This window comes from Polypterus senegalus, chromosome 6 (assembly GCF_016835505.1).
Source record: "Polypterus senegalus isolate Bchr_013 chromosome 6, ASM1683550v1, whole genome shotgun sequence".
Taxonomy (NCBI): domain Eukaryota; kingdom Metazoa; phylum Chordata; class Cladistia; order Polypteriformes; family Polypteridae; genus Polypterus; species Polypterus senegalus.
Window position 1 is genome coordinate 189302558 of NC_053159.1, and position 12662 is coordinate 189315219.

The 12662-nt window shown below is 44.5% G+C and overlaps 1 protein-coding gene across 3 annotated transcripts in view; it reads left to right on the forward strand.

Moving 5' to 3' along the window:
- Positions 1 to 12662, forward strand: part of cerkl (ceramide kinase-like) — a 225457-nt gene that overhangs the window by 57927 nt on the left and 154868 nt on the right. The window contains exon 2 of one of the 3 annotated variants that reach the window (XM_039757749.1): positions 11760 to 11999. The exons of the other annotated variants lie outside the window; for them this stretch is intronic. Coding sequence (XP_039613683.1) covers positions 11760 to 11999 — 240 coding nt within the window. The remainder of the gene's footprint in view (positions 1 to 11759; positions 12000 to 12662) is intronic. 3 annotated transcript variants of the gene reach the window in all.

Genomic DNA, 12662 nt, shown 5'->3' on the forward strand with positions numbered 1-12662 from the left:
GATAAAGAACAATATTAAATCAAAGAGTGATAACAATGAAGGTAAAAAAAAGCACAACCCACAAGTTTAAGTTTATGGAGAACAAGTTTAGTAACCGAAGTCAGCCTGCTTTGGCTCAAACACAAAAGAAAGTGCAGAGTCGTCATGCAACCTCCTTCCCAGAATCGTCCAAATTTACCACGTCAAATTGCTGTATATTAAGTACTGGCGAATAAAAGTGATTCTGATTCATCGCAATGCACCAAAAAATCCTATCGAGAGCTCCGCCTCTGTGCAATATGCCATGTGACCAAGCGAACAAACCAAAGATGCCAGAGAGAGAGGCTGGAGTGCCAACTGTGCAACCCCCGTTTAGTGACAAAGAGGGTTAATGCCATTGACACTCGCTTTCCGGCCTACAGTTTAGTACTCTAGGAGATCTGTCTCCGCTGAGGTCCTGCTCCAGAGTGACCACCTTCTTCCGGGAAACACCTGTTTTTATGGTGTCCAGGGTGGAAGGGGTGGAGCCTTTTTTGTTCATTGGGGGTGGAGCTAGGTGCGATTCTGGGACGTCCTTCCGGAGCTGTGGTGGAAATGATGAGTTGCCAGCATTCCCTCTCATCCCAAGGTGGTACTGTTTACATCTCCACAGCATGGAAGGTGCCTCCCAGGTGCACACATGGGACAAACAACAATAGAAAACTACCAAAAAAAAGAAATATTTTTAAAATGGTGCCAGCATTTTTGCACTGGTGCTGATAGAAGTAACAGACGTCAGCCTGCTTTGGCTCAAACAGTAAATAAAAAAGAAACACAAAAGAAAGCCGAGTCGGGACACTTTGCATTGCACTAACAAAACTCTACTGAGAGCTCCGCCCCCTTTGTAGGATTGTGCAATATGCCATGTGACCAAGCGAACAGACCATATGCTGGAGTGCCAACCAGGCAACTCCATTTAATGACAAAAAGGGTTAGTGCCATCGTCACTCGACTAGTGAGCCCTTCCAGCCGTTTAGGTCCCACTCCAGAATGAGCACCTCCTTCCGGGAATCTCCCATTTTTATGGTGTCCAGGGTGGAAGGGGCGGAGACTTTTCTGGTCATTAGAGGTGGGGCTAGATGCTGTTCTGGGTCCTCCCAGCGCTGTTGTGGAGAGAGAAGAAGTGGGGAGTTGCCATGGCTCCCTCTCATCCCAAGGGGGTACTGCTTGCATTTCCACAGATTGGAAGGTGACAAACAATAATGGAAAACTAACAAAAAATAAACAAATTTTAAAATGGCACCAGCAGTTTGGATGTTCGGTACTAGAAGTAAACACCAGTTTTACTCTTAGTCCAACCCCCCAAATGACACTCGGTATTGTAGTTGTGGGTGGCATGGTAGCACAGTGGGTAGCGCTGTTGCCTCATAGTACGGAGACCCGGGTTCACTTTCCGGGTCCTCCCTGCGTGGAGTTTGCATGTTCTCCCCGTGTCTGCTTGGGTTTCCTCCCACAGTCCAAAGACATGCAGTTAGGTGCATTGGCGATTCTAAATTGTCCCTGGTGTGCGGGTATATATATTGTGGAGCCGACCCGGACACAGACAGGCGGACATGTTGTTAAAATACCACCACACGTTTATTTACAATATATATTTACAAATTATATGGTCACACAGACCCAAATAATGGTCACTAAGACCCAAAACACTCAGTCCTGGCCACAAATGCCTTTCTTCGGGCCGCCTCCACTCTCTTCTGCCTCGTCCTTCTTCCACCCGATTCTAGCGCTGAATGAATGGAGACGGCCCCTTTTAAACAGTCCCCGGATGAGCTCCAGGTGTTCCCAGCATGCCTCCTCTGGCCACGCCCCAGCGTGGCAGAAGTGCCGGCTGTCCTCCTGGCAGCTCTCCGGGTGCCGTCCTAACTCTTCCTCCCAGCACTTCCTGGTGTGGCGGAAGTGCTGGGGTAACAGGTCCCCAAGGCATTAGGGCGCCTCCTGGCGGTGACCACGGGCCCCTACAGGGTAGGGCTTCCATGCCCTGTACCCGTGGCCCCCAGAGCAACCAGGAAGGCGACCCCCACGTGATCCAGGGTGGGTGCAGACCCACATCCGGTCCTTCATGTCGTCCCGGCCGGGTCATGGCCCCTGGCATCCCTGACAATATATATATTGTGGAGACTGGCCCGGACACAGACAGGCAGACATGTTCATGTCACCCACAACACGTTTATTTACAATCATATATACAAAAGTGCACCACAAATCCCCTGGCCACAACAATGCCTTCTTCACCTTCAGGCCGCCTCCTTGTCTCCTCCAGCAAGCTCAGTCCTCTCCGCTCCCGACTCTCGCCCTGAATGAAGGGAGGCGGCCCCTTTTATTATCACCCGGATGTGCTTCAGGTGGGTTCCGGCAATCACCCGCCGACACGCCTCTGTGTGGCGGAAGTGCCGGCTGCGTCCCCGGAAGCACTCCGGGTGTCCCTGCTCTTCTTCCCCCTGCTGAGGTCCAGGGCTCCCAAGGCACGGGAACGCCCCCTGGCGGCGACCACGGACCCCTACAGGGTGGAGCTTCAAAGCTCTGTGCCCGTGGCCCCCAAAGCAACCAGGATGGCGGCCCCCACATGATCCAGGGCGCACGTAGACCCTCTTCTGGCCCCTCAAGGCGTTCCGGCCGGGTCGTTGCCCCTGGCATCCCTGACAATATATAAAATCCTAAGCCTAAAAGTGCAACGATTTTGTGTGACGTTTTATGTCACACTTTAAATCGTCCTTACTTTTAAACCTACACATATATATGCTTGGTATCATTCTTTTCAGAATTTATCAAACTTTAATGTGATGTTGTTAGATTTTTAGATTCTTATTCCATTTTTAAATTATAAACTAAAAAATATCAAGAGCTCGCGTCCCACAAGATGAGACTTTGTGCCAAAAGATTTAACCACGCCCGGGGCTGGAAATAAAAGACAAAGAGTAGGACAGCTGCTGTACAGGCTTTTAAATGTTCTAAACGCCATGCGAGATGCAGATCACGTGGCACGGCAGCAGCAGCAGCTGATCGAGCAAAGAGGAGGTAAAAAAAACTGTGTGTTTCCCATTATATCACCATTTAAGAGGGGGTTTCGGAGGAGCAACTGCGTGTCCTTGGGGTGCATTCAGCCCGCCTCTTCACAACGTGAGTGGCAGAGATGCGAAGGGGCTGGCACATAGCGCAGGCCGGGGAGGGGTTGGCGAGTGAAGCAGACAGGCAGGAACCCCCTAGTATTTAATAAATTTGTGAAAATTCCAAAAATTGTTTTTGGTTTGGGGCGGCACGGTGGCGCAGTGGGTAGTGCTGCTGTTTGCTTCCCAGGTCCTCCCTGCATGGATTCTGCATGTTCTCCCCGTGTTTGCATTGGGTTTCCTCCCACAGTCCAAAGACATGCAAGTTATGTGGATTGGCGATCCTAAATTGTCCTAGTGTGTGCTTGCTGTGTGTGTGTGTGTGTGCCCTGTGGTGGGCTGGCACCCTGCCTGGGGTTTATTTCCTGCCTTGCGCCCTGTGTTGGCTGGGATTGGCTCCAGCAGACCCCCGTGGCCCTGTAGGTATAAAGCGGGTTGGATAATGGATGGATGGATATTGCAGTTGTGAAAAAATGTCTTCTTTACAAAGTCAAAATGGATTGGAACTTCACGGAGTAACCAAATTGCTGTGATTGGGATTGCATGGCAATCAAGAGGAAGGGGTTGGCGGGGGCTGGAGTAAGATGGCAGTTTTGGATTTGTCTGTTATTTGCTTCAGAAATTGTTTTGGTGCCAGTTAGACAGGCAGGTCTGTTTATCTGTTATATCGTGTATTTTTATATAGTGCCTCTCCTATCTGTCTCTCTATCTGATTTTTTTTAGTGTGTTGTTTGAGGCTGGCTCTGCACTTGGCCCCTTCCTCTCCCCCTCTGGTTCTCCTGCTCTCACTTTTTTCTTCTTCTTCCACTAATCTTCGCCATTGATGGTTCCAAATATTTTGTTTTTTGCCGAGGCGGCCCATGGGTCTGCCTGGGGCGAGTCTAGCGAGTGCAGCACACGTCTCACTTGGCCGAGTTGAGTAAAGGGAAATGTGGAAGCAAGCAGGACCCCCCAGATGTGAGTGTGGAGCTGCAGTCACTTTGGGACTGCTGGAAGGAACCACGTGGAGAGGACCGTCACCGTCCCCTCTCCAACCCCTGCCACATGTCATTGTGATGATGCAGGACACTTTGACTCAAAATGCAGCCACGTTGAATGTGACGTACAGTATGAGGATTTGTTTGGGGGGGGGGACAATCAGGAGGAGGAGTGAGGAGCTCACTGAGCATCGGTGGGCGGGTCGGGGACAAGTGCAGCCTGATTGACGTGGTAGACGTGTCCTGTCATGGGGGATGATTGACCGAGCCGGGTGTCTGACTAGCTGACTGCAGAAAGCATCCGTGAGGGGTCTAGGAAGACAGCGATCATTGCAGGGCTCGTCTTAGGGACACAATGGCAGTGGCACTAATCAGTAATGAGGTGAAGATGAGTCACGGATGATTCGTTCAATGATTGTGACAAACCCAAAAGTGAAAGCTGCGTGACGACACTGAGCACTGAATGAGTCAAAGCAGGTCATTATTTGTAAAAGCTGACGTCACATTAAACGACTTCTAGTCAGAGGGGACGTCACACTCGACGACTGCCTTGCTGATCCTGTCGTCTGGGGATGTCAGATTGCATGACGGGTTATCGTTTGTCTCGAGTCGTTGGGGTGGGCTATGCATGTATACAAGAACTGACAGCCAATGAATTACAGGGGCCAGGAATAAGCAATGCATGTGAAAGGCGCTATATTATTAAAATGTATTATTATCATTATTACTAATGCAGATCTTTGACACTTTGCAAACAGAAGGGACGCTCCTCTGTCTGTCTGATGGCTCATGTTCAACGTACTTGGACAGAATGGCAGAAAAGGCCAGGGATTGGGCTGAACCTGCTGTACCTGTAAACCCTTTACATGGTCACCTGTCCCATCAGGCAGCACGTTACTGGCTGTCAGGAAAATGGGGCAGTAAAAAAAGGGGACAGTAATTAAGAAATGTGAAACCAGGCTGAAAAGTCGTCTAATCTGACGTCCTCAGTGGTTGGGCAGGCGTGTAATCTGAAATCCTCGAGGGGGGACGAGATCAGCAACTACAGTCAGCATGGCTTCAGAAGAGGGAGGTCAGGCTTTACCAACATGGAGGACGTCAATCAGGAAGCAACCCTGGGGAATAGAAGGACTAGGAGGTGGCAAATATTTTAAAGGTGACCAGGCAGATTTAAGTATCTACACGCAACACCTGTCAAGAACAGGAGTCTTAGTGAACAGACAACATGGGCTCAGAAGAGGGAGGTCGTGTTTTACTAACATGCTGGAATTCTATGAGGGGGCAACAAAAGGATACGATCAGAGTGGAGCAGATGATATCATTGATCTGGACTTTCAGAAAGCATTTGATAAGGTGCCACATGAGAGGGTGGGCATCAAATTAAAAGAAGTGGCAGTTCAGGGTGAGGTGTGTAGGCAGGTGCAGAATTGGCTCAGACACAGGTACCAGAGGGTGAGGTGTGAGGAACTTTATGAGAAATGGAGGCCATTAAGAGTGTCGTCCAGCAGGGGGCAGTGCTGGGGTCTCTGCTATTTTTAATATATAGAAATGATTTAGATAGGAATATAAATAACAAGCTGGTTACTTCGAAAACCTGCAACCTTCCAACAAATGGTGCATCAGAAAACATTTGTAGCAATAAAATGCATTGCATTTGCCATTCCAACAAATGGTGCATCACAAACATCCATCCATCCATCTTCCAACCTGCTATATCCTAACTACAGGGTCACAGGGTCTTCTGGAGCCAATCCCAGCCAACACAGGGTGCAAGGCAGGAAACAAACCCCGGGCAGGACACCAGCCCACCTCAGGGCACACAAACACACACACCCACACACACCAGGGACAATTTAGGATCACCAATGCACCTAACCTGCATGTCTTTGGACTGTGGGAGGAAACCCACGCAGACACGGGGAGAACATGCAAACTCCATGCAGGGAGGACCCGGGAAGCAAACCCGGATCTCCTAACTGTGAGGCAACAGCGCTACCCACTGCGCCACCGTGTCGCCCATCACAAACATTTGAAGTAATAAAATGTATTGCTTTTTTCATTCCAACAAATGGTGCCTCACAAACATTTGTAATAATAAAATGCATTGCATTTTTCATTCCAACAAATGGTGCATCACAATCATTAACACTGCTTTTAAGTACCCCGTACCAAATGGCACTTTAGAACATTAGAACAATCTGGATGAGAACAGGCCATTCAGCCCAACAACTATCACTTAATTCTCCTAAAATAATATCAGATCTGGCTTTGACAGTCCCTAAAGTTCTACTTTCTACCACACTACTTTGTTTAAAACAAAAAAGAGAGAGGAATATCTATTGCACTTGTCATTCCAACAGATGGCACATCGCAAACATTAACGCTGCTTTTATGAATCCCATGCCTAATGGCATATAACGGAGACAAATGCACTAGTCATTCCAACAGATGGTGCATCACTGACATTTTTAGACATAAAATGCATTGCATGTGTCATTCCAACAGATGGCATATCACAAACCTTTGCAGCAGCACATTTTACTACATTGTAATGCGACATTCGTTGGAGTGACAAATGCAACACATTTTATTACTACATGTTTTACAAAACACACTGCAATAGATGGCGCACTGCAAATCTTAATGTTGAGGTCTGCATTGATCACTTTACCCGTATTAGATGGGTAGCGCAGCTAGTTCTATTGTGCTATAACAACGTGCCATGATGGCAGTGGAAGCATTGCTGTCTCACAGTAAGGAGTCCAGGATTTGTGTCCCAGGTCCTCACTGCGTGGAATCTGCATGTTCTTCCTGTATCCATAGGGCAGCATTTCTGTATTTGCGACCCGAGTTTTCATAACAGTTTTAATTGCACCCCCCTAACATTTTTTGAAAGGAGCCCACTAATACCAATTTGTTCTTTTTTAATTAATGATATATCATAGATGCATATTTTATTATACCTACTTAACTTTTATCAACATTTATCTAACTCTATATTTATTTTTCTAGTATCAGATAGTTTGTTAATTTGTTTTGGCTTTAATAGATGTATTTTTCACATTTTTGATTCTTTTTTTCACATCTTCGTGGCCCCCTTTTTGTTACTTCGCACCCCCTTAGGGGAGCCCCCACAGTTTGAGAACCACTGCCATAGGGGTTTCCTCTGGGTGCACCATCTCCTCTCACAGTCCAAAAACGTGCAGATTGGGTGTATAGGTGATGTTAATTTGACCCCTGACGCGTGTGTGTGTCATTGTGTGTTCACTCTGATTGGCTGGCATCCTTTCCAGGGATTATGAATCCCTTGCGTCCTACACTTACTGGGATAGGCTTCAGGTCCAATCCAGTAACTAGGCTCAGTATTAGGCTTAGAAAATAGTAATGGCAAATTATAACATTTTCAAATCTGTATAATGCAATTCAGAGTTGTGGGGAGGGTGGAGCACATCCTGGCAGCATGGGGAGTGCGTACAAAGGGCGCAGTCGTGCAGACACCCACACTGACACTCGGTCAATATGGACTTGCCAGTTGACCTAACACAGACGTCTGTTTCTGGATACGGGAAGAGGAGGAAAACCCTAGAGATAAATTCTGTATGGGAAACTTGACTTGTGAGGCAGCAGCTCTCACCATCTTGCCATTATATTATATTATATTATATTATATTATATTATATTATATTATATTATATTCCGTTTTGATATTTAAGCTCCAGCCAATGGGATTCCTGCTGGTAAGCAGCTCTGGTTGTGATATCAGATGTCTAAAGGTCCCATTTAAAAGACCAAAATCACAACAGGCTAGGCGTTTGTAATGAAAGTGCGTTCAGATTTATTGCCTTCTGTAACCTCCCGCCTCGGCGCAGCGTGTGGTATATTCAAACAGAATTTTATTATTCTTAATTGGGGAATTAACTCGTAAGTAGTGTCAGCAGCCAGCAAGGCAGATCCACATCTCGTCGTCGAAACACACAAGGCAGCCGGGCGAGCGGGCAGGCGGGCAGGCGGGGGCGCGCGCCGAAAATGGCTCGTCAGAGTTTCATGTATCAGGCAGACTTAATTTTCCAGGCTGTATTTAAAAAGTGGACATGTGCAGAACCTGCGAACGCAATTAGCGTCAAGCAGATAAATCCAACTCTAATCCTGTTTACGGTCTGCATCAGACAGATGTGCCAAGATTGATTTCGACAAGCCCCAGCTTATGGTGGTGTTGTCTGTCTGTGTGTGTGTGTGTGCGCGCGCGGTCGCGGGTGTGTGTCTTTTGGAGACTGTGCGTGTGGGTGTGCAGATTTTAGTTTTTTTTTTTAAATATTAATATGTTTATTTTACTGTGTGTGTGAAATCCGACCCATCCACCAGGCCCGAGCCTCTCTGATAAGGTGCCACAAAGTGCGTTTAGTTTCTTAGCATCACTGCGCCGCCCCCCCACCCCCACGTTAATACGCGCCACGCCGGCCTCTTCCTACTTCACAGACTTCCCTGTCAGGAGAGATTATCTTTATTCCCTCTAATTAATTTGATTCTTTTTGTTGAGATAGTACAATAATAGGAAGAGGCTGCTGAGTTAAATAAATAGCATGATATCCAGGAGATGTGTACCTAAATCCCTAACACGAACAGATGGCGCGCAGTATCTTACTAAGTAATAAGAGAGGACAGTTAATGTTCTGAAACACAGACTTCCACTCGAAATGAAGCGACAAGGCGCACACGTGCTTAGAAATATGACTGTACATCGACTTAATGTTTATGGCGTTTCGGAAACATATTTAAATGCAATTTAATTGCCAGACTTTATCAAATGGTAGCAATATCCAGCTGGAGACGACAGCGAATCACAAATCAGCGGACACGCGCGCGCGCGTCAATTACCAGCCTGGACAAAACGACAAAAAAAAAAAAAATGCGGCTACTGCCCAAAGAAAGAAAGAAAGAAAAGTGCATTTATACACGAACCGATTGAAAAAGTCTTAGTTTTAAACCCAAATCTGAGCGATTTTTATTTTTTTTTAAATCGCTGCACCAGTCCTTCCATTCTTTAAGACTTCCGTATTGAATTTACAAGAGACCGTGAAAAATGAATGGAGGAATCTTCTTTGCGTCAGACCGCAATAAAAAGTGCACCACAAAGCAGACGTTATAAAAGTTTTATAGTGCCTTTTCTAGAAAGCGCAGTTACAAAGCCCCCTGTCACTGAGAACCAGCAAGCAACGGGGCAAATCACCATACGGTGCCGCCATTTCGGAGAAAATGAAAGGAATGCGCAAATATACCACGAGAAGATCCGTCAATTGTGCCAATAAGTGAATAATACAACTCGAATTGTGATCATAAATAATTAGATCCATCCATCCATCCATTCATCCATTATCCAACCCGCTATATCCTAATACAGAGTCACGAGGGTCTGCTGGAGCCAATCCCAGCCAACACAGGGTTAGAAAATTACGTGACATTGCGTCATTTCCGCGACACTAACACAGCATGAAATCAGATTCACTCTCTTGCTCAAGTTCTTATTTAATGTGTTATTTTAATGTTTTCTTAAGTATTATTTTGTATTTTATTTTAATAATCTTGCTATTTTTATTTTTATGTGTCCATTATTGAACCACTTCACCCAGGGCTCCCCCCTCCAGACTGGGGTTCATGACTTTATTGCTTATTTTTGATTCCTTTCTTTATGTTAATAGTGTTAGTTGTTTTGGTTTTTATGTGTCTACAGGTATGTATCTTCTATAATGTTCCATGTTTTTGTGTCCATCACCATCAAGGGAATGCACTCAGCCCTATAAAGCCTGGGAAAACACACAGTCTGTGCTTATGGTGTGGTGAGCTCTCTTGAGTTTATTCTGCACTTTTTTCTGTTTCTGGATATTCTGAACCCTATTGCTCTGTTCTGTGATTACACTTGCATTTGTGATTTGGTACTGTGTTTGCAAGCCTGCATCTTGAGTTTGGGGCCAGGCTGATTTAGAAAGATGAGGTCTAAGCTTTGGGTATTGAGTTGACTTTTGTTTGAGGTTTGCACCTTTTTTGAGTGCTTTGAACATATAAGGCAATATATACTGTAAATAAAATGTATTATAATTATTATTATTTGAGTTTAGTGGATAGGCAGAGATAACCTAAAAGCTTTAAGCATAGTTATGCTACAGCCAAGTTTTTTTCTTTTTTTGGTTATTTTTTTAATTATTATGTAATTTCAATTAATATTTTGCCATATATTTATTATTCTGTATGTGTATATTGTGCTTCTGTGTTCTGTTATGTTGCTTGTGATTGTGGGTTGACACCCCCAAGAGGCTGGCATACCAGATTTCACTGCTGTAGCTCCACCCCCAGCCTATATGTTTGTTTATATTTGAGACGTTTCAGGATTTCATTGACTTTGGATGAGTGCATAATTCTGAGTGTTGAGTTTGAGGACTTTTCTTTCTATTTTTGGTTCTGATAAGTTTGACTATGTTTAGGATTTGTTTTATTTGGATTTGCCTTATTTTTGCACATTTTTTAACATTTTGTTTCAATATTACAAATAAAAATCTTCATTTACAGTATAAAGATTCTATTTTGTGCTTGTCACTCAATCCGAAGGTTTTGTTGGTTCATCTTCCTTGAGAGGCATTTTTGATCATGTAACTTATCTTTTGAGGATCTAAAACCAACTCCCTGCCTATGAAATTTGGGGTCAGGATGCCGGGAGTGAGGCCTGTCTTTATGGAGTGGTCTTGTTTTGTGGGTCTTTTGGAGGCCTCATGCACTGGAATGGCTTTGAATCAGATCAGCCTTGCATGTTGGTGCCTGGTAAAAGAATGAGAGGGAGAGAGTGGATGAACAGAAAAATGTGCTAGAGGGTCTTTAGCATGAAATATCTGGTAGGGCTTGGTGTCTGTAGTATGTCAGAAGTGGCAGAGCCATCCATAGAATAAAGGAGTCCAGCCGTGTTCATCTTAACTGTTATGAGTGTGCCCCACGGTGCACTGGCACCACATCTACAGCTGGTGCCAACCTTGCACCAGGATTTAGCATGTCATGCTACAGTACAAAATTTATTATAACATACTTTGTGCTTAATTAACTTGTTTAAAAAAGTAAACCCCTGAAAGGATGAACTACAACAACTAATCTGTCTGATGAGATACATCCTGGTATTATGTTTTCATCTTTTTACAGCATTATATTTCCATTATATAGTGCCTTTTCAAACTACTTTCAAATGTATCCATTATAGTGTCTATCTATCTATCTATCTATCTATCTATCTATCTATCTATCTATTATATAATGCCTTTCATATCTATCTATCTATTAATTATATAGTGCCTTTCATATCTATCTATCTATCTATTATATAGTGCCTTTCATATCTATCTATCTATCTATCTATCTATCTATCTATCTATCTATCTATCTATCTATCTATCTATCTATTATATAGTGCCTTTCATATCTATCCATCTATTTATTATATAGTTCCTTTCATATCTATCTATCTATCTATCTATCTATCTATCTATCTATCTATCTATCTATCTATCTATTATATAGTGCCTTTCATATCTATCTATCTATCTATCTATCTATCTATCTATCTATCTATCTATCTATCTATCTATCTAATATAGTGCCATTGTCTTACTTTTGCTGACAGACAATTCCCCTGCCAACTCAAAGCATAGAGAAAAGTTTGTGGAAATGAAGGACATTTTTGCAGTGAAGCTGAAACGAAGAAGGTCGGCAGGTCAACAGAAAGGGGGCACCCTTTTGGGCATTACCCTCTTCCAGTGCTACCAGAAGGGAAAGAAACTGAAAGACCATGCCATCCACCTGGCCAACCTGAGTGAAGACCACTGTGAACGTTGGTTTCACCATGTGAATGACATACTGAAGAGTGAGTACAGCTTTTTCATTTTTATCTATCAGTGCATGCTCCCAACCTAACAGTGTGTAGAAGTAAACACCAAAAGAGATCATAAAGAGTTGGGGGCACCAAAGGTAACCCCATAAAACTAATGGAAAAAACAAAACAAAAGGTTTGCACAGTTTGGCCTGCAGTTTATGCAGAACGTCTTTTCAGATTGAAGTCCTTTATCGACTGCCTTTAGATGTTGGTGGAGCCGGTTGTCAGGCTTAGTTAGTGGAAGGGGCGTGTCTAAGAGGACAGAAACCGGAAGTGATGTCAGAGATCGGTGGGCCATCTATTCCTCAATTTGCAGAAGAAGAGCAGAGGTAGTTAGATATAGTGCCACCTCATGGCTCTGAGGAGAATTACCATTGTTTCAGCCATGAAGTTTCAGGTCTATCTATCTATATATTTATTATATAGTGCACTACGTGTTTCAGGTAGCTGAGAGTGTGGTGGCACGGGAGGATCGGAACTTGTGGCACTTTTGCTGAAAGTGATGTCACTTGTCACTTGAGAGCTTCTTGCCCCCTCTAAGAGAAAAGGAAAACCGTGTTACTGATGGTGAACCCGCACCCACTTTTTCCATATTACATTTGGGCCGTTGTCCCGGTGTGAGATATGTGTGTGCGTTTTCCATGCAACTCATTT